Source organism: Xenopus laevis, chromosome 4L (assembly GCF_017654675.1).
Source record: "Xenopus laevis strain J_2021 chromosome 4L, Xenopus_laevis_v10.1, whole genome shotgun sequence".
Classification (NCBI taxonomy): Eukaryota; Metazoa; Chordata; class Amphibia; order Anura; family Pipidae; genus Xenopus; species Xenopus laevis.
This window is the reverse complement of record NC_054377.1, coordinates 129,069,649-129,092,223: the sequence shown is the minus strand read 5'-3', so window position 1 is coordinate 129,092,223 and position 22,575 is coordinate 129,069,649. Positions and strand designations below refer to the sequence as shown.

The 22,575-nt window shown below is 39.1% G+C and overlaps 1 protein-coding gene across 3 annotated transcripts in view; it reads left to right on the top strand.

Annotated features, from left to right (window-relative positions):
• The first annotated feature begins 12,144 nt into the window (after positions 1–12,144).
• The window catches only part of crbn.L (cereblon L homeolog), a 26,524-nt gene continuing 16,093 nt past the window's right edge, over positions 12,145–22,575 (top strand). Inside the window, exons 1-4 of one of the 3 annotated variants that reach the window (XM_018259005.2) lie at positions 12,145–12,269; positions 16,786–16,889; positions 19,111–19,313; positions 21,761–21,910. In XM_018259005.2, coding sequence (XP_018114494.1) covers positions 12,197–12,269; positions 16,786–16,889; positions 19,111–19,313; positions 21,761–21,910 — 530 coding nt within the window. In that variant the 5' untranslated portion in view covers positions 12,145–12,196. Of the gene's footprint in view, positions 12,270–12,293; positions 12,463–13,966; positions 14,059–16,785; positions 16,890–19,110; positions 19,314–21,760; positions 21,911–22,575 lie in introns of those variants that run through there. The other 2 variants (XM_041590796.1, XM_018259006.2) reach the window with 2 other exon arrangements.

Genomic DNA, 22,575 nt, shown 5'->3' with positions numbered 1-22,575 from the left:
AGGCAAGCTGAGGTCTTACGTGAACAGGCAATAGTTAATGAACACGCAAATTTCAGACGCTCGCTGTAACCCGCTGAGCGCTAGGCAGGTGACTGGTGCATTAATGAATAATTAATAGAGAAATGGTAGGAAAGCAGAACCGCACTGGATGTTTTTCTAAAGCAAATGAATAACATGCAAAAGGGGGTTTTGCACAGTTAATTACTAGAAGGCATTAGATGGGGTTTGTTCACTTGCAGGTCAACGAGAAGTTAGGTAGAACAAAAGTTTCAACTTGAGGGATGTGTGTCATTTTTCAGCCTCAGATACTAAGACACTATGAAGATAGTCATTATGTGCTTTTCTGATTCTTTTCTTCTTTCTTCTTTTACTATGCACTTAAAGACTCCTTTTGTAATGTTAAGTGCTTCACTTACTAGGATAATCAACAGCCGCAGCGGAAAACCTAGAGGGTGGGGGTTGAAATTGTTTGAAAAAAATTTAAAGAGATCTGTCTGTCCCTAGTTAATGAATTCTACTGAAGGATCAGAATTCCGCTGATGAAACAGAGGTGGATAAAAAACATGGTCCCCAATGTATTCCACCTTCTTTAGCGCCCCTAGGCTGTGAATTATCAATAGAGGTGACAGTCCTTTTGGGGCAGCAATTTTTTGTCAGGCCTAGATTAATGGCAAAATAACGCACTTCGACATCTGCAAACTTTTAACTGTTGGAAACATGAGCAGCAAAAATTTTTTGCCGTGGCAAATAGCTGCCGAGACAAAAAAAGTTGCCACAAGAAAAAACTGCCCATTGTCTTTAATGTAGTTGGATTGAGAAAAAATTGTTGCATGCATAAAAAAAATTGATGCCTATTGACGTCAATGCGTTTCGCTCATCACTACAAGTAACACTTAGGGGCAAATTCATCAAGGGTCGAATTTCGAGGGGTTAAATCCCTTTGAAATTCGACTGGGGAATAGAATCGAATTGAATCGAATAGGCAATTCGGGCGAATTTACGCGCTGGCGAATTGTCGAATTGGCGAATATTCGCCAGGCGAATAGGCGCTCGATCGAATATTCGCTCGAAGGATTTTCATTCGATCGAATGCCTTTTTATTCAATCAAAAACTTGGAAAACAAGCCTATGGGACTTTCCCATAGGCTTTTAAAGCAATTCGGTAGGTTTTAGGTGGCGAAGTAGGCAGTCGAAGTATTTTTAAAAGAGACAGTACTTCGACTATCGAATGGGCAAATAGTCACAGCGTTTTTGCGCTCAATCCAGTACTTCGACTATCGAATAGCGAATAGTCGCAGCGTTTTTGCGCTCAATCTATTCGAATCATTCTACTCAGGCGAATTTACGCCAATTCGATAGTCGAGGAGCACAAAAAACTACTCTAAATTCAAAGTTTTTTTACTTCGAATCCTTCACTCGAAGTTAGTGAATCGTCCCCTTAGTGATTTAAGAGCCAAACTATCTGTTTTTTAACATGGAACAGAAGGAAGACAGCAGCAGGCTTTCTCCTGGAGGAGACAACAAGCCTCATTTATGACAGCAGTGCAGTGTGAGAATTGCAATTTTTGAACACAAATCTTCACGTTTTTTCCTTAAGAATTCCAGCATCATCGAGGCAGTAGTGTGATTCTTTTGGTGCACAACCTGCTGGGGGAACCATGGAATTTCCTTCATTTTCAGGTTGGTGGCAGCTCCAGGGTTAGTAGGTGCGCTTGCACACTATACGTCAGAGCAGAATTGGCCCATGCTGTGATGTTTGCTTACAATAATGATGAGAATAGATTGTATTTTGTATGCATTAAAAGGGCCTCGATGAATGGTGTCAATACATGCAATATTTAAATCCATTATGGCACAACCTCACCTCAGTCTTAAATGAGGCTTTGTGTTTCTGCACCGTAAACCATATAAAGAATAGGAGAAGGGTCAGTAAATAAACGGGTAAACCATGTACAGGTATGGGACCTGTTATCCAGAATGATCTGGACCTGGGGCTTTCCAGACAATGGATTTTTCTTTTATGTGGCTTTTCATACATTAAAGGAGAAGGAAAGGCTAAAATGAAGTAAGCTTTATCAGAAAGGTCTATATAAATACACCAGTAAACCCTCAAAGTAATGCTGCTCTGAGTCCTCTGCCAAAAGAAACACTGTATTTCTTTCCTTCTATTGTGTACACATGAGCTTCTGTATTAGACTTCCTGTTTTCAATTTAAACCTCCAGGGCAGGCCTTGAGCATGCTCAGTTTGCTCCTCTCCCCCTCCCTCCTCTCCTCTCTTCTGTAATCTGAGCCCTGAGCTACATCTGAGCAGGGAATCTCCCCCTCCCTCCTCTCCTCTCTTCTGTAATCTGAGCCCAGAGCTATGTCTGAGCAGGGAAACTCAGGCAGGAAGTGATGTCACACCAAGTGGATATGGCAGATGCTATCCTAAACAAACAGAGAGAGTGTCTAGAGCCTATTACTCAGGTATGATAAATCATTCTGCAGAATAACTACTGTTATAGCTTGCACTGATGTGACTAATCTATTAACAATAAACTGCTTTGGTACCTTTCCTTTTCCTTTAAGTCTACCATAAAACCCTTTAAAGGACCAGTAACATCAAAAAATTTAATTGTTTTAAAGTAATACAAATAAAATGCAGTGTTGCCCTGCACTGGTAAAACTGATGTGTTTACTTCTGAAAAACTACTATTGTTTATATAAATAAACTGCTGTGTAGCAATGGGGGCAGCCATTCAAAGGAGAAAAGGTTCAGGTTACACAGCAGATAAGCTCTGAAGAACATAACGGTGTTATCTGTTATCCACTATTTAACGTGTGCCATATAGCCTTTTTTTCAATTTCCGCCATTGCTACTCAGAAGCTTGTTTTTATGAACGATAGTAGTGTTTCTAAAGCAAACAGATCAGTTTCACCAGTGCAGGGCAAAACTTACTTTACAACACTTTCATTTTTTGGTGTTACTGTTCCTTTAAACATTAAATAAACCCAATAGGCTGGTTTTGCCTCCAATAAAGATGAATTATATCTTAGTTTGGCTTAAGTACAAGGTACAGGTATTGTTTTATCATTACAAAGAAAAAGAAAATAGAATAATTTGGATTATTTGGATAAAATGGAGTAAATGGGAGACGAACTTTCAATAATTTGGAGCTTTCTGTTTCCACCAGATCCCATACCTGCATTTCTATTTGCAAAGAAAGACCACTATGGTATTTTTTGCCTCAAAGGTTGTTCACCTTCAAAGACTTTTTTCAGTTCAGTTGTTTTCAGATAGTTCACCAGAAATAAAGACTTTTTTCTATTTACTTTCTATTTTCCATTGTTTTTCTAATATTAAAGTGTAAAGTTTCATTTTTCACCTTCTCAGTCTTTCTAAAGCAGCTGGGGGGGGGGGGTCGCTGACTCTGTAACTGTTCTAATCGATACATTTAGTTGATACTTTTTTGATTTCTCCCTCCTGAGCAGAATCCCTGAGTTTCATTAAAAGGGGAACTCCACAAAAACATAACTTCAGCTTTTGGAAAAGTAAACATAATTTCAAGCAACTTTGCAATATACATCAATTAAAAAATATCCTGCTGATCTGTCTGACTACTTTGCTGAGCTGGCTGACTACTGTCAACAGCCATCTGCCCTCAGCCTGCATCCTCCAAACCCCACAATTCCCTGCACACGTGATTTCAATAAGGAAAGGAACATCACAGTGCAATGTATTGTGGGTTATGTAGTTCCTGGATGTTCCAGTCTGTAAGCTGTGGAGAAGTTGTTAAAATGTGTAACATCAGTGTTTAGTCCCTCCTTCCCTGCCAGGATTTCAAATGATGCAGAAAGAGAAGAACTGTTAAACAGCTGGATTTCAGCATAGAAAATTGCATTTATTCATAATTTTTGAAGAAACAGGTAACTGTGAGGAGTATATTAGGGGTTTCTGTGTTATGTGGGCCTCTTTACCAAATTTTGGTTTGGAAGCTTCTAAGGCAGCTCAGAATTGATACAATAGTTGCTAATATCCCAAATATACTGCTGAGAAATGTATCAACTAATGTAGCAAATTGTAACAGTTCAGATTCTGCGCCTGAATTACTGAGCTGCCAGACTGAGACACTAGAAACACGAACATTAATCTTTTAACTTCGATTTTGGAAAAACTGTAAACAATAAATGATGGAAAGCAATGACCAATCTGAAAACAACTTACCTGAAAAACGTGTTTGGAAGGTGAACAATCAGGACCGGAACTAGGGGTAGGCAAAGTAGGCACGTGCCTAGGGCACAAAGTTTGGGGGTGCCTGGCATGTACTATCAACTGCTGCCTAACCCAGTCCGGTCTGAAGCATGCTGCTCTTTGCTCTAATGCACGTACGTGAGGGGAGGGAAATGTCCGTGGTGATGCGTCCTGTCAGTACACATGCATACATGAGCATATGTGGTGGAGGGGACGACACGGCCGGCCTGGTTGCCTGGGGCTCCCGGCTGGTCTGGAAGACGCTGTGAACAACCCATTTACCAAAACACCCCATATTCAAAATGTTGATCAAAATGTTGATACTTCTCAAGGCCACATATTAGGCTTAATTTATGAAGTGCATTAGAGGGGCAAAAGTGCTAAAAACCATATGCATCCTGTAATTTTTTTGTACTTTGTGCCCTACGGAGAGGTCTTCTCACTACAAAAAATCCTGCGATTCTCCCATTAATACAATGATTCCTGCATTCAGCAGTTTGCGGGTGGTATGTGGACAATCACTTGGACTCTCCTACCGTGGGCGCCATTCAGATGTGTAGGTATAGGTAGGAAGCATCAATGAGCACAAGACACAGTCAGGCCTTAAAGGGATCCTGTCATCGGAAAACATGTTTTTTTTCAAACGCATCAGTTAATAGTGCTACTCCAGCAGAATTCTGCACTGAAATCCATTTCTCAAAAGAGGAAACAGATTTTTTTATATTCAATTTTGAAATCTGACATGGAGCTAGACATTTTGTCAATTTCCCAGCTGCACTTTAGGAGAGAAATGCTTTCTGGCAGGCTGCTGTTTTTCCTTCTCAATGTAACTGAATGTGTCTCAGTGGGACATGGGTTTTACTATTGAGTGCTGTTCTTAGATCTACCAGGCAGCTGTTATCTTGTGTTAGGGAGCTGCTATCTGGTTACCTTCCCATTGTTCTTTTGTTTGGCTGCTGGGGGGAAAAGGGAGGGGGTTGATATCACTCCAACTTGCAGTACAGCAGTAAAGAGTGATTGAAGTTTATCAGAGCACAAGTCACATGACTTGGGGCAGCTGGGAAATTGACAATATGTCTAGTCCCATGTCAGATTTCAAAATTGAATATAAAAAAATCTGTTTGCTCTTTTGAGAAATGGATTTCAGTGCAGAATTCTGCTGGAGCAGCTCTATTAACTGATTCATTTTGAAAAAAATGTTTTTTCCCATGACAGTATCCCTTTAATTCCTGCCTATGGCAAATGTTAGGTGCAGGGCTATGTTGCACCCACACCACTCTGCTGGATTCCATGCAACTTCACAGAGGGAATTTTGTCCAGTTATAGTGTGAATGGGGCCCACTTTACCTGGGACACTAAGCAACCACTAAAGTATTTAACTTGGTGATAACAATTTGTAGTACATTTTGGGGATTATTTACTATAACTCCAAATTTTCTCATAATTTTAATAAAACAAACTTGATCAAACTCCCATCCACAATTTCACCTGATTTATTAATAAAATAACTCAAAAAATAAGGTTCGGGAAAAGTCTTGATAAAAAATGGAATTGTACAAATTTTTTCGGATTTGATTCCCGAATCTCTGGAATTTTTTTCGAGTTGTTGTCCGAACAACCCAAATTTTTTGGATTATGGTACGGAACACAGCGCACACCACTACCGGTATATTATCAAATTGGAAAAGGGACATCTACCATTGACAGGACCTAGACAGGTTTGAGATAGAGTATTTTCAGATTCTGACTTTTAGCAGCTTCGGGGTGTAATAAATCTCGACGTTTTTTTTTCCTAAAAAAAAATCGAGGTTTTTTTTTTTCCTTGAAAATTCAAGGTTTTTTTTTTCTTGAAAAATTCGAGTTTTCCCTTTATAAAAGCCCAACCAGAAAAATGTATTTTAATAAATGACCCCATTACCTTGCTTTCATAATGTATATAAGGTATAAATGTTATTTATGCTGAGGTTTTACTGCCTTGGAAGTTAGACTGTAGAACGAGTCCTTAATGTACAAAACTTCTTTACCGCTATACAAATAATACATCAAATGTTACAGTTACAGCCTGCAGATATATCACTTATTCCTACAGTCAGAAGCTTCTTATCAGTGGCAGCCAACCAGCACTGCACCTTCTGTTGTGGCGCTCTCACTTGGCACATCAGTTCTGACTTATTTCCTCCAGCTTTGGCTGGAATGGCCATTTCGCATACTGTTATACCTAAACTCTATTTTACCTCTAATGATGCTTTTTGCAGAATGATGTCCTAATTTGTCGCCTTTTTCAGTATGGAGCTTTATTAAATAGGCTTAATAAAATCTTTCTCCCTAGCTTGCCCTGCCACATTCATATAACACGTAAAGACTGACTTATCTTTTGCATACTTAACCCCCGGTAAATGAGTTCTTCAGAAAGAATGAATATTTAATAGCGACATAAGATTTTGTATTGAGCTTGGCAGTGCAACCTTTTGCAGGCACTTCAATCCTCTTGATGACTTAACTGTTTCACTGTAGGGGGGAGAAGAGATATTAAAATGCTCTTTATTAATGAAGATTATATAGAGCTGAAGCAAAGGACAAATCTTAATTTGCTGAATATAAAATTGCGCTTTTGCTTATATATATTTCTATATGTTGTCCCACTTCAAGAGGCGGCATTTTTTTAAGCTGCTCTGATTGTTTTGGCAGGTAGTGCAGGGTCAGCGTGTTCAAGAAAAGAGCTGGCACCAGACTTTGGATAGAAAGCTCAGCATTTTAAAGAATCTCTTGTGATGGCTGAACCAGACAGAGAAGAGTAATTATGGATAATGAGAGGGAACATTGCTGTGCAGCATTAAGAGCAATGAAGGGATGTAGGAAAAACTGCAGCCGGCAGGTGTTTAGGATTAATATGGCTGATGTGGTGAAGAAGAAGAGCAAAGGGGCATGGGGGGGCAATATGATAGGGCAGGAACATAAATAAAAAGCATTGTGGGTAAGTTATAACTCAGGTGTTTTGTTTGGTGCAGAATGTATCTCTGTACTTGTGCATGAGTATTATTGTTGGACTGCGGCACCAGCCAAACTAACCACAAGATACCCCCCTTCTGTACAGTACTGTGCTAACCATCCAGGGTTGGACTGGCCCAGTGGGAAGATTTAGCATGGACGAGTACTAATCGCCACCTACATTCTAGACCAAATTGAGCTGATCCCATCATTTAGCTCCCAGGCCAATGATCTGATTATAACAGAGGCCTCGGCAGGTCTGATTTTCAACCAGCTATCTGTTGGGGAAGTTGACAAGAAGGCCCCCTAAATAAGAAGCTAAAAATATAAATGATTAAGCTAAAATCTGTCTGTGTATGGCCAGCATTAATTAGCTCATCGTTGGACCTAAAATGAATTCTTCTTCGTCAAATGTGAGATGCACCCTTTATGGATATTATTCATGCATCTTTGCAACAACTACTGACATTATGGTCTGGCCTGGCCTGAAGCTACTGAGGGTTTATGAACAGAGACTTCCATCACTAAATTGCTGCCAGCAGAATTAATTACATTCTAATGCCAACCATGCTGTGAAGGATAATGATGCAATTCCAGATATGGACAAACAGGTTTAAATTTGCACCAGTCAGCAAATGAATGCAAACAGAAATATAAAAACAACGTTTTGGCCATGTTTCAGTATATGTATATGGTGGGCCGACGCTCATGACCAACATCCATGTACTATGAGGAAAGCAATCAAAGACATTGCCCCATAATTAATCTGAAATGCAATTTCATAAGTCTCTAAGGAACATATCTACCAAAATGAGAAATTACAGCTCACCACAGAAAAGTTCACCCACTTTCTATTCATTCCTATGGGTATTTATCAAATGGTGAACAGGGCCACCATCAGGGGGGCACAGGGGGCGCATCTGCACTGGGACTTTAAGGGGGGCCTAACCACACCGCACTTACTGGATTAGCCAGGCCCCCTTTGAGTTGCCAAAATACGCTGAAGGTTGAGAAAGCTGAGGAACTCCGCGAATGGAGCCGAAATCCGCTGATTAGAGCCAAAAGCCGACGTTTGGAGTAGAAAGCTGCTGATTGGACCCTGAAGCTTCCAAATGGATTCGAAGAAGAGAAGAAGATGCTGAAAATAGACCAGAATAAGAAGAGAATGAAGAAGACCTTTAAAGGGCATGTAAAGGCAAAAAAATAAAATCCCATTTTTACTTTCTTGAAAGAAAAAGAAACCTATCTCCAATATACTTTAATTAAAAAATGTGTACCATTTTTATAAGAAACCTGACTGTATGCAGTGAAATTCTCCCTTCATTTACTGCTGTGGATAGGAATTGTCAGATGGTCCCTAACTGCTGAGCAGGGAAACAATCATACTTATGAACAGCAGGGGGAGCCCCCGCCTTACTTCCCAGCCATGCAGAACTCAAGCAGCTTTGTTTATGACGACCCCTAAGCAGCCCAGACCACACTGAGCATGTCCACGGTCTTAGTCTTGCAAAGATATTTAACAAAGTTACAAGATGGTGACCCCCTGTAACCAACTTCAAAAGCATAAATTATTTGTTTGATTAGGCTTGTGGTGCAGTAAGTTCATGTTTATATTTAGTATACAAAATACAGCATTTCTAGCCTTATTCTATTTTAAACTTTACATGCCCTTTAAGAAAAGCAAATCTCTAGTCTCAGTTTCTTTAATATTTTTTTCGTATTTCCATTTGATATAGTTTAGTTTCTAAGGGAGCAACACAGAGGCTATTGTTATTTATACTGTAGATTGAGTGTGTATTATTTATTTTTGCGTGTGGGAGGGTAGAATCTGAGAAAGGAAGAAGATGGGAAAGAAGTGTAGGTTGTGATTAATATAAAGTCTAAAGAGATGAGCACAAGGGATTGTGTATCTCAGTATATATATTGCAGTAGAAGCTTGTTGGAATGTTTCTCTATTCAGTTCACCTTTATTGACAGTAATGAATTGCTCTTCATTTTAATTGCGTGTTGCTGAAAGCTTTCTGGGAGCTACTGCTTGGGTTTTTTATAGACTACATGGTAGAATATAATAGAGTATACAGAATGAAGAGGACAATGATGGAGAGAGATGAATAATACTATATATATATAAGGCTACAATACTATCAATCAATCATGCCAAGCCCTTATGTTCTACATGATCACATTATGTGTGTGCTTTGTTCCCTTGTGCTTCTTCTTCAGTTGGAATGTTATGACATTAATGGATATTTCTGTTGCAGGACTTTCCTTGGTTTCTATAAAGGTCTGACAATAATCACTGGCATATTTTACCTCTGCCTTGAAAGAGGAGTTGCTAGGATCCTTATGCCATAATATTTCTATTTGCAGCGCCTCCCCCCCCAGTCAGTTTTGCTCCTGAGATAATATTTCCGCAATAAATAACCTTGAAAAGTTGCATATTGTCATAATTAGGAGGGAGGCGATGAGGAACAGACACAAGCCTGTAAATTTGTCCATAGTCTCTAGACAATCGGTAGAATTACAGATAGAAGTAAACTACCTGATGTTAAAATGGCAGCTGACCACTTGAGATTTTTGCTTCTTTTTTCTTGATGACTCCAAGCAAGTGGCACTGTTGTTAAACCTCAATAAACAGAGGCAATGAGTAATAATACAGCCATGCCATTATCTGTGAGGAATTCATGCGGGTTTATGTGCGTTTTCTATCAATAGATCGATTCATGTGATAAAGTAGTTCCCCATAAATAAAGACTTTTTTCAATTACTTTCCATTATTTATTTTTTACTGTTTTTCCAAAATCTAAAGGTGGCCATACAAACAGAGATGTGCTCGTTTGACGATGTCGCCAAACGAGCGGATCTCTCTCTGATAACGGGGGTCGGATCGCGGGACCGCATCAACGAACAGATGCGGCCGCGATCCGACGGGATTTTTTGTCCCATCCGATCGAGATCTGGCCGACTTTCAGCCAGATCTCGATCGGGGAAGCCCGTTGGGGGGCCCCATACACTGGCCAATAAGCTGCCGTCTTGGTCTGTCTTTTGGCTTTTATCGGCCCGTGTATGGCCACCTTTAGTATAAAGTTGAATGTTCGTGTCTCTGGTGTTTCAGTCTGGTAGCTCAGTAATTCAGGCGCAGACTCTAAACTGTTACAATTTTGCAACATTTAGGGGCAGATTTATCAAAGGTCGAAGTGAAGGTTCAAAGTTAAAAACTTCGAATTTCAAAGTAATTTTTGAGTACTGCAGCCATCGAATAGTCCAACTTCGATTCAAAGTTGAAAAAAACTTCGAAATTCAAAGGTCGAATTTTTTTGAAGTACTGTCTCTTTAAAACTTCGACTCCAACCATTCGCCACCTAAAAGCTGCCATAGTGCTGTTTTAGCTTATGGGGGACCTCCTAGAACCTGTAGGGAGGCAATTGGGGGAGTTTGGGAGATTGAAGGTCGAAGTTAAAAAAAACTTTGAATCGAAGTAGATCGAAGTAGCGCTACTACAAATCGTACGATTCGAAGTAGGCCCACTTTGACCCCAAAAAAATTTGAAAAGGACTTTTATTATATAGATTTTTGTGTCTTGGTTACAGGTCCACTTTGATAACGGTAATAACAAAATGGTGCCTGCCTGCTTGCTGTGACTGTGAATTCCAAGGCTGAAGAAAACACGATTTAATTAATTTATATTGTGTAACTAAAGTTCATTTTGCTTGACAAACTAAATAAAAAAAAATTGGAAATATTTCTTAGAGGGAAAGGTCCCCTTTAATGCTATCCAAGAAGACAGGATGGAGTTGTTTAGTTCTCTTCCTCAAAACAAGGAAGCAGAAATAGCTGAGAAAGGTTGAGTAATCATTCACCTAGGAATACATATGTATATCACCTCGGAATAGGGTTGCCACCTTTTAGCCTGGTGGAGACCGGGCATGGGGCAGGGCTGTGACATCATATTTTGCAACTGGGGGTACTTTATTTTAATACACAAGTTTCAGTGACTCATGTGACAGAAATGACATCAGAACTCACTTTATAACTGATGACATCAGAACTCACCGTTTATAAGGATATAATACACAAGAGCCATGAATATCTTGTAAATTATATCCTTATAAACGGTGACTTCTGATGTCATCCGTTATAAACGGTGAGTTCTGATGTCATTTCTGTCACATGACTCACTGAAACTTGTGTATTATAATAAATAAAGTAACCCCCAGTTGCAAAATATGAGGATATTAGAAGTTACATCGGAGTTCCATGACCTGTATAAAAACACTCGGCCGAACCTCGGTAACTTTTTATTATCCTTATATTTTACAAGAGGGGGCACTTTATTCACTATATAATACACAAAAGCCATGAATATCTTGTAAATTATATCCTTATAAACGGTAACTTCTGATGTCATCAGTTATAAACTGTGAGTTCTGATGTCATTTCTGTCACATGACTCACTGAAATTTGCGTATTATAATAAAAAAAGTACCCCCAGTTGCAGGATATTAGAAGTTACCTCGGAGTTCCATGACCTGTATAAAAACACTCGGCCGAATGGTCATGAAACTCCTTGGTAACTTATAATATCCTTATATTTTACAAGAGGGGGTACTTTATTCACTATTAATATATATGGCTAGTGGTAACTTTCATACATGAGGTCCACTGCAGATTAAAATGTATGCTGCCTGCAACCACGCTTTAAAATCGTAAAAAAAAGATGGAAACTGGTTTTCTGTGGAAAATATTTTCATTGCTAAGCAGCGCTCTTTCACACAGCTCAGCCTGTCAACTGAACTCTGCATGGTAACAATCATACGCCTTCATTGAGCACGGCATCCAATTAAAATAAACCTCTCTGTTTGAAGCGGGACTCCCATAGTGAGGCTTGACGCGCATGCCTGAGTCACGTGAAACCAGAAGAATGTATCTATTGGACTTGAGGCTACGATCCCGACATGCACTGCTGGTAAACAGCAATGGCTGACGACGAAGGAGAGGAGGATCCCGGCATCAATAACATGGGCAATCTGCTGCAAGTTATAAGCTCGGGTATTGATGGCAGCGCCCCCTAGTTCGGGACCCGCGTTGAAATCATTAAAGCTAAGCGGGTGTAGCTGAAAATAGCCAGAGGGAGACTTGCCTCGGGGAAGTTTGTTGTTTGGGAACATATTTCTATAGAATGTTCCATTATAATCATGTGCATCATGTAACACAGTGATGTTTAAAGGCTTCTCATGGCCAGGCAAGAAATAATGATGTATAGTTCCCTATTCATATGATATAGAACATTAACTCAATGCCAGGGGCAATTAATCAGCCAGCTTGTGTTTCCTTGTATCTAATATACTAAGAAGTCAGCTGATCTGGGATATTTGCAGAGATCTTCCTGTTAATTGAATGTGTTTAAAGTGATTGTCCTAGGACCTAGGTGATTGCATTGTACACCTGCTGCAGTTTCATTCTACATGGCTTGACAGAAATCAGTGCAGTCTGCAGCATGCATTTAATTCTCTTGGTGCTATATAAAAAAATAAGCTGCTAATCAGCTGGGTAGAATGTGCGTGAAATATATGGTGGTTTTGGAGCAATGAGCTCAGCTTAGTTTGCCCCATTGAACAAGATGGCTTGTCATTAACCTGCGGTGACAAAACAATGTGGCGTCTGCTACCAATGGCCCATTAACTGGGTTTTAAATCTAACGTTTGTCTATTGCAATGTGACTGCACAGCATTTTTACAGGGATTCAGCTGATTCCAGTTTTTTCTCTTTTTTTTTTTTTCCTTTTTATATGCATTTGAATGGTTCCAGCACCACATTAATGCTATGTAGGGATGCACCCAATCCACTATTTTGGATTCGGCCGCGTAAGATTCGACCGAACTGAATCTGAATCTTAATTTGCGTATGAAAATTAGGAGTGGGAAGGGGAAAACATTTTTTACTTTCTTGTTTTGTGACAAAAAGTCACGACATTTCCCTCCCTGTCCCTAATTTACATATGCAAATTCGGTTCGGCCGGGCAGAAAGATTCGGCCAAATCTGAATCCTGCTGGACAAGGACGAATCCAGAACCAGATCCTGGATTTGATGCATCCCTAATTGTAGGTATTTATATGTACTGTGCATGTCCAACATTCAGGCAAGTGAACTGGCTCCTGCTGGAACTGGTCCTTGTGTGTTTTTTTACAGTTGGGAACTGATATGAATGATGAACAGTCTCTGGTTTACATTCTGCCATATGTTGGCTTTTTATAAATAAAGGTTTTATAGTGCGTTTGAATATGGGACAGAATGATGGTGTTTGCTGGGCTGTGTAGTTATTCATATTATGATGACTAGTTGGATATCTTGATATGATTTGCATAGATGTGTCCGGGTGAATCTGTCTCTGCCTGATGAACGTTCTGTATATGTTGTGCATCAATGTTATGGTAAACTTAAAGGGATACTGTCATGGGAAAACATGTTTTTTTTCCAAAACACATCAGTTTCAACTTCTGTACTGTAATCTGTTTTTGAAAAGAGCAAACACTTTTTTTTATATTTAATTTTGAAATCTGACATGGGTCTAGACATATTGACGTTTTTCCAGGTGCTTTTTTTTTAACCTTTATATATAGACAGCACCGTCCAAAGTAATTTTTCTTAAAAAGCCTTTATTTGAAGGGCTTCATCTCAGACAGAAATACAGCACAGCAACGTTTCAGGTTTACACCAGCCTTTCCTCAAGCTGTTTTTCCAGGTGCCCCCGGTCATGTGACTTGTGCTCTGATAAAGTTGGAGTGATATCATCCCCCTCCTTTCCCTTCCAGCAGCCCATCTGCAGACCAACAGGAAGGTAACCAGATAACAGCTCCCTTACATAAGATAACAGCTGCCTGGTAGAACAGCACTCAATAGCAAAATCCAGGTCCCACTGTGACTGATTCAGTTACATTGAGTAGGAGAAACAATAGCCTGCCAGAAAGCAGTTCCATCGTAAAGTGCTGGCTCTTTCTGAAAGCACATGATAAGGCAAAATGACCTGAGATGCACCTACACACCAATATTACATCTAAAATATATACACTTGCTGGTTCAGGAATTAAATTTAAGATGATAGAGTGAATTATTTTCAGTGTCATTTAGAAATAAAAACTACACCTTAAAAATCATGACCAATAACTTTAGCAGCAGTCTAGTGTTCAGGAGCATCATGGACTGGAACGGCACGGTAGTACATACACTGGTTTGTCTCTGTGTGTTGTGTACATACAGTTACCCTGCTCTTTATGCCCATTGTTTTATGCAGAGTGATGTTCCATCTTGTACATGGTTTTTAAAGCATGTCCTCGTGTACTCTGTAAAGTCTATAATAAATCTTGTTGGGACACAAAATTAGCATTATACATTTAGATATTCTGATGGATACATCTAGGGATCAAATAGCTTTACCTGATTGTCTTTGATTGAAAAATAACTGCAATAGTCTTTCTGTGTGTCAGTACATTTTATGCATATTGCTCTGAATTATGGGGAGACCTCTTGTCTGGAAAAAGTCCAGATAATTATAGCTAATATATCCTATACCTGTAGTTTGTTTTTTTCTGGGGTAATACAGTTGGCTGAAGTGTTGTTGCATTACATAATATTGTGCATATCCCCTGGGGCAGGACAAATATACTTGATGTTCCACAGCTAAGCATTAAGCTGCTCCCAAGTGAGTTTTGTGTATCACCTAGCTGCTGTTGTTAATTATCTGTGTGCAGAACCTAATGCTCTTACAGCAGAGTTGTGATGCGTTTGCCATGAATAGTCATATTAATTAGAACTGATCTACTAGATTCTGAAGATGAATGCACATTTGTTTTGGGGCTCTCATAACTAGGTTGGAGAATAAAGTCTGATTTATATTCCAAAGAGATTTACAGTATTATTATTATAATAACAAACAGGGCACTAACGATAAAGTAACAAAGAAGGGTCACAAAATTAAACTGGAGGACTAGGGAACCTTGTGCACACAAAGTTATAATCTAAAGCAGGGATCCCCAACCTTTTTCAACCGGGAGCAACATTAAGATTTAAAAAGAGTTGGGAAGCAACACAAGCATGAAAAATGTTCCTCGGTGGTGCCAGATAAGGGCCATGATTGGCTATTGGTAGCCCCTATGTGGACTGGCAGCCTACAGGAGGCTCTGTTTGGCAGTACATATCTTTTTTTATGCACCAAAACTTGCCTCCAAGACCGGAATTAAAAAAAAAAAAGCAACTGTTTTGAGGCCACTGAGAGCAACATCCAAGGGGTTGGGGAGTAACCTGTTGCTCACGAGCTACTGGTTGGGGATCACTGCTATAAAGGAAGAGCACCCAAAACAACACATTAACAATCACCTTAAATCTTATTCTCTAGGGGACACAGTTTAGGAATCCATGGATAGAAAATAGAGTTTATAGAATAACTGGGTTGTTTTCTGGCTTGGAATTAAAGGAACAGAAATGCCAACAAATTAAAGTGTTTTAAATTAATGAAAATATCATGTACTGTTGCCCTGCACTGGTAAAACTGGTGTGTTTGCTTCAGAAACACTACTATTGTTTATATAAACAAGCTGCTGTGTAGCAATGGCGGAAATTGAAAAAAAGTCTATATGGCACAGGTTAAATAGTGGATAACAGATAACACCATTATGTTCTACAGAGCTTATCTGCTGTGTAACCTGAGCCTTTTCTCCTTTGAATGGCTGCTGCCCCCATTGCTACACAGCAGCTTATTTATATAAACAATAGTAGTGTTTCTGAAGCAAACACAGCAGTTTTACCAGTGCAGGGCAACACTGCATTATATTTTTATTACTTTAATATACTTTAATTTGTTGATGTTACTGTTCCTTTAAGCAACAAATGGTTTGTGATGTGGTTTTTGAGGTTACTGAGGCTACTTTGTGTTTGGTACTTGTGAGGTAGATAGATTACTAGTCGCTCCTTATAATAGGCTACTTTTAAAAAAACAGTCACAACAAAGAGTGAAGAGAGGGGGGCTGTAAACCGGTAATCGAATTATCTACCTCGTAAGGACTATACATGGAGTAGCTTCAACTTCCCTGTTTGTTCTGTTTAGCTTAAGAAATAACAAAATACAGTTTTTTTTTGTGATCAAAACAATAGGCAAAACATATGTTGCGCACAAGTCTTTATACTAAACAAAAAACACTGGGGCACAAGTGGGAAATCTTGGTACCATCCAACCAGCAACTCGGGAAACAAAGAAAATACATTTCAGTGACCCACTTCAAAGAGTGTGTGTTTATTCCATGTAGTTCAGCATGACCCCAAACTGCACACCATACACAACAATTCGGGGAGGTGTGTAACCCAACTCCTTCTTCAGGTGCACAAGCCCTGTTCACTGCACTCGTGTTAAATTAGGCAGCCTCGAAGGTGAATAGTCATTAGGTGTTTTGCTAGTACGTTTTACTGGGAAATAGTCATCAAGAGAATTCTAAAGGAAGGAGCAGAGGGATTGACTGATAGCACAGAGAACATGGAACATGATTTTCTTTTCATAGACTTCTTTCCCCAACAGAGAGTGAAGAGGAAGATGACTTGGAGATGGAAGATCCAGAAGTTGCAGACGGTGAAGCTCCGAATATCATCAACTTTGACACCAGCTTGCCAACATCACATACAGTGTGTGACTATTTATTTCCATTCTTATTACTTCTCAGTAATGTCAGTAGCCCAAGGGTGGTTCCTTCATGACCCACAAGAAGTGTGTGGAAGGTTGAGGCTCACGTTATGCTTCTTGCCCCGGGAGTAGTTTTAAAGGGGATGTACATTTACATTTACCATTTTGTTGGATTCATAGCATCCTCCAGCATATTATAAATAGCGGATAAAGAACCCCTTATTGTAAAATATATAAGGATATTATAAGTCACAGAGGAGTTCCCTGACCATTTAAAAGCACAAGGCCAAAGGCCGAGTGTTTTTATACAGGTCACGGAACTCCGAGGTTAATTCTAATATCCTCATATTTTTCATTTATTATAATACACAACTTTCAGTGAGTCAGGTGACAAAACGACGTCACTACTCACCGTTTATAACTGATGACATCACTAGTCCCCGTTTATAAGGATATCATTTACAAGATATTCATGGCTTTGGTGTATATCGTTATATTGTCTCTAACTTGTCTGCATCATTGGTTCTCCTAAAGAGGTGGTTGACCTTTAAGTTAACTTTTAGTATGTTATAGAATGGCCAATTCTATCCAACGTTTCAATTGGTCTTCATTATTTATTTGTAATAGTTTTTCAATTATTTGCCATATTCTTCTGAATCTTTCCAGCTTTTAAATGGGGGTCACTGACCCCATCCAAAAACAAATCCTGTGTACGGCTACATATTTATTGTCATTGCTACTTTTTGTTACTCATCTTTCTATTCAGCTCTCTCCTATTCATATTCCAGTCTCTTATTCAAGTCAGTGCATAGTTGCTAGGGTAATTTGGACCCTAGCAACCAGATTGCTGAAATAGCAAACCGGAGAGCTGCTGAATAAACAGTTAAATAACTAAAAAAACACAAATAATAAAAAATGGAAACCAATTGCAAATTGTCTTAGGATATCTCTCTCTACTAAAATCATACTAAAAATTTACTCAAAGGTGAACAACCCCTTAAAGAGGACCCACCAATGTGAACCATTCATCCTCTATATGCTTGAGCTTTCCTTTTTTTCTGGAGGCATTATACACATATTTTTAACACTTCAACATTATTGCATCCCGTGTAATTGTTAGATTACAATGTAATTGCAGAAACATTCCATGCTAATCTCACTATGTAATATTGAATGATATTCTGATAGGCCTTATGTGCCATGTATGAGTCGAATTTGCTGTTTGTACCAGTGGTAGTTTAAATAGGAACATATGTACGTATATGGGACCTGTTATCCAGAATGCTTGGGACCTGAGGTTTTCCGGATAACGTATATCTCTGTAATTTGGATCTTTATACCTTAAAGGGGAACTATAATGAAAATTGAATATAAACATCATACTGAAATTAGAAACTTTCTAAATACAATCAATTAAATTTGCTGCATTGTTTCTGAAATAATCAAGTTTAAATTCACTATCCCTCTCTCCGCATCTGTTTCTCTTCATTCTCTCTTCATGCAGCAGTTGGGTGTCAGATAATCATTGACAGTTAGATCCAATATATCATATAGGGGGGCTCCCTTTCCTAGCAGATGAATTAGAGCTCACTCAAATAACTGATTCCAGTATAAACAAAATAACTGTCTTTTGCACAAATTCTGCATGTAGAGAGACATTCTGCATGTAGAGAGACATGATGTCTGGTGATTTTAATAGAGTGAGCTTTAATACATATTCTGGGCAAAAGGGGCCCCTATAAAATATATTGGATCTAACTATCGATGAATATCTGACACCCAACTGCTGCATGAGGAGAGAATGAAGAGAAACAGATGCTGAGAGAGGGATAGTGAAGAAAAAACTTGATTATTTCAGAAACAATACAGAATGTTTAATTAAGTATATTTAGAAAACTTCTTAGATCAGTATGCTGAAGCTTATATTCAGTTTTCATTTTCGCAATAGTTCCCCTTTAAGTCTACAAGAAAATCATGGAAGCATTAAATAAATCCAATATTGGTTTTGCTTCCAATAAGAATTAATTATATCTTAGTTGGGATCAAGTCCAAGCTACTGTTTTATTATTAGAGAGAGAAAAAGGAAATCATTTAAAAAATAAAAATTGTATTATTATAAAATGGAGTCTACAGGAGACGGCTATTCCGTAATTCGGAGCTTCCTGGATAACAGGTTTTGGGATAACTGATCCAATACCCATGGTTGTCTCTTTGTGATAACAGTATCTCGGGGTGGACATGGAAGAGTTTCATGGACGGACGCTACATGATGATGACAGCTGCCAGCAGATTCCAGTTCTGCCCAATGTGCAGGTCATGTTAATCCCGGGCCAGACGCTGCCTCTCCATCTTTCCAGGCCTCAAGAGGTCAGCATGGTGCGTGGTCTGATTCAGAGGGACAGAACATTCGCTGTGCTTGCATACAGGTCTGTCACATATGAAACCTTGTCATGTCAGCTCTATTGACTAATGAAATACTCACTGTTTACACTTATAACATCAAAACAAGCTGTGTGATTAGATCTAGTTTGTTCTGATCTGTCCATGGTAAAACTGCTACCTTCATAGTGTTTGGGCCATAGGTTTGAACCAGTCAGGGCACTAGCTTTAAAGGAGAACTAAACCCTAAAAATGAATGTGGCTTAAATGGCCATATTTTATATACTGAACTTGTTGCACCAGCCTAAAGTTTCAGCTTATCAATAGCAGCAATGATCCAGGACTTCACACTTGTCACAGGGGGTCACCATCTTGGAAAGTGTCTGTGACACTCACATGCTCAGTGGGATCTGAGCAGCAGTTAAAAAGCTAAGCTTAGGGGTCGTCACTAATTATCCAGCAGAAAATTAGGTTGGTCTGTAATATAAGCTGATCTACAGGGCTAATTATTAATTCATGCTAATTGCACTGGTTTCTGTGCTGCCATGTAGTAATTATCTGTATTAATTACTAATCAGTCTTATATTGTGACATGTCTATTCTATGTGTACTGTATATTGTGAGTGGGTCCCTAAGTTCAGTAAGTGACAGCAGCACAGAGCATGTGCAGTGAATCAGCAGAAAAGAAGATGGGGAGCTACTGGGGCATCTTTGGAGACATAGATCTTTACTGCTAAAGGGCCGTGGTTGCCTTGGACTGGTACAGAAGCTCAAAAGATAATGTACAACATTTCTACCTACATCTTTAATTAGGATTTAGTTCTCCTTTAAAGGGGACCCGTCATCGGAAAAAATTATTCAAAATCCTATTTTATCAAATTAGTCAAGCAAAATGAACTTTAATTACACTGTACAAATTATCTGAATCTTGTTTCCTTCGGTCTGGGAATTCATAATTATAGCAAGCAGGCAGCAGCCATTTTGTGGACACTGTTATTAAGGCAAGTCTTGTATCATCTCAGAATCGTATTTGTGCACCAGAATGGGGGACCCGATGTCCATCCCCATGTCCTGGCTACACAATTAAATGATAAAAAGAGAACAGGGGGATGCGGGGAGAACAGTGACATCTAGGAAGTGCTGAATGGAAAGTGAAAGTAATTATCTGCCCCGCCTCTATGCCTAGGCATAGAGGAGGGGCAGACAATATTTGATTGACAGCTGAGATTTTTAAATGAGCTTACAACAGCTATGAATGCTTTAATAAAAACTAGAAATTGGATTTCATGTTTAATTTGAAAAGGACTTTTAATATACAGATTTTTGTGTCTGGGTGACGGGTCCACTTTAAAGGGGGTGTTCACCTTTATGTTAACTTTTAGAGGCCCACTTATCAAAGTCCAAATTTTTTCCATTATTTTTTTGAAAACAACTATGACCAAATCCGTACAGGTTTTTTCTCCTTATTTATCGATACACTTTCCCGAAAATGCCCCTAAATCTTTACACACACCCCTCTGTGCAGATTCTGTCCAGCGGAGTTCACGGCAGCCATCTTTTTCTCTTCGGTAATCTTTGGGAAGTAACTGCACATGTGCCGTTGGAGCAATTTTCTGTTTTGCGACAAAGCGCTGCTCTCATTCCAAAGAGCTGGAAGATGGGTGCTGTGAACTCTGGTGGACAGAATCTGCACTGAGGGGTAAGTAAAGAGTTAGGGGCATTTGCCCGGTGTAACAGCTAGACTGAGAAGAAGGAGGGAGGGGGGTAGGGTTTTTTTTTACTTTACGGTTGAATTCTCCTAAGGAGTCTGTAGGTTTTCTCCATGCTTACAGGTAATCTGGATTTCTTCCTATACAGGCCAGTTAACTGGCTTCTGAGAAAACTGACCATAGTGTGGTTAAAGGGCATGTAGAATAAAATTAGTATAAGGTTAGAAATGCTGTATTTTGTATACTAAAATATAAACATGAACTTACTGCACCACAAGCCTAATCAAACAAATAATTTATGCTTTCAAAGTTGGCTACAGGGGGTCACCATCTTGTAACTTTGTTAAACATCTTTGCAAGACTAAGACTGTGCACATGCTCAGTGTGGTCTGGGCTGCTTAGGGATCGTCATAAACAAAGCTGCTTGAGTTCTGCATGGCTGGGAAGTAAGGCGGGGCTCCCCCTGCTGTTCATAAGTATGATTGTTTCCCTGCTCAGCAGTTAGGGACCATCTGACAATTCCTATCCACAGCAGTAAATGAAGGGAGAATTTCACTGCATACAGTCATGTTTCTTATAAAAACAGTACACATTTTTTAATTAAAGTATATTGGAGATAAGTTTCTTTTTCCTTTACATGCCCTTTAAATGTGATAGAGGTTAGTTAGACTGTACACTCCAGTGAGCAGTGACTGATAAAACATATAAATAAAATAAAACCTCTATAAAGTACTGCAGAATATGCCAGCTAATAATAATATTACATTCTTTGCCTTTTAAAACAGTGATGGCCTTGAGAGAGAAGCACGCTTTGGGACTACTGCTGAAATCTACGCCTATCGAGAAGAGCATGAGTTTGGGATAGAGACTGTAAAAGTGAAAGCAATTGGAAGGCAGAGGTTTCAGGTTCTGGAAATGAGAAATCAGGCCGATGGGTGAGGAAAATGGATTTAATCCAGTGAAGGTGTAGTAATGGGGGAAAGCTTTGAGTAATGGTAAACTACCAACATAGGGAGGCACATTTATTAAAGGTCGAATTTCAAATCCATGTGAGTTTTTTTAAACTCTATTCAATTCAAATATACTCGAAATTTGGGGGTTATTTAATAAAAAAATCGAATATCTAAAAATCTCATAAATTTTACCAACTCGAACACTCAAATCGAATTCGACTAAACTCGATTTGAGTTTTTTCTCTGAAAAAAACTCGAATGTCAGGAAGGCTACTAACAGATCCAAATTGGTCCGTGGACCTCTCCCATTGACTTATACATGAACTCGGCAGGTTAGGAAAACTATACCCCCAAATGAATATTTGAGCAACAGATTGGCTGGGTGAATTGGCTCATGTGACCTAACATGTATGGTTTGTTTGTGTGCACTGTGAATTTTTTAAAATGGCAGTTTTCTATTTAGGATTACCCAATGGCACGTACTACTAAAAAAGTATATTATTATGAAAATGGTTTATTTACATGAAGCAGGGTTTTACATATGAGCTGTTTTATGCAATATCTTTTTATAGAGACCTACATTGTTTGGGGGGTATAGTTTTCCTTTAAAAGGCAAGAGTATGATAACTCTCAAACCTCTAATCAAG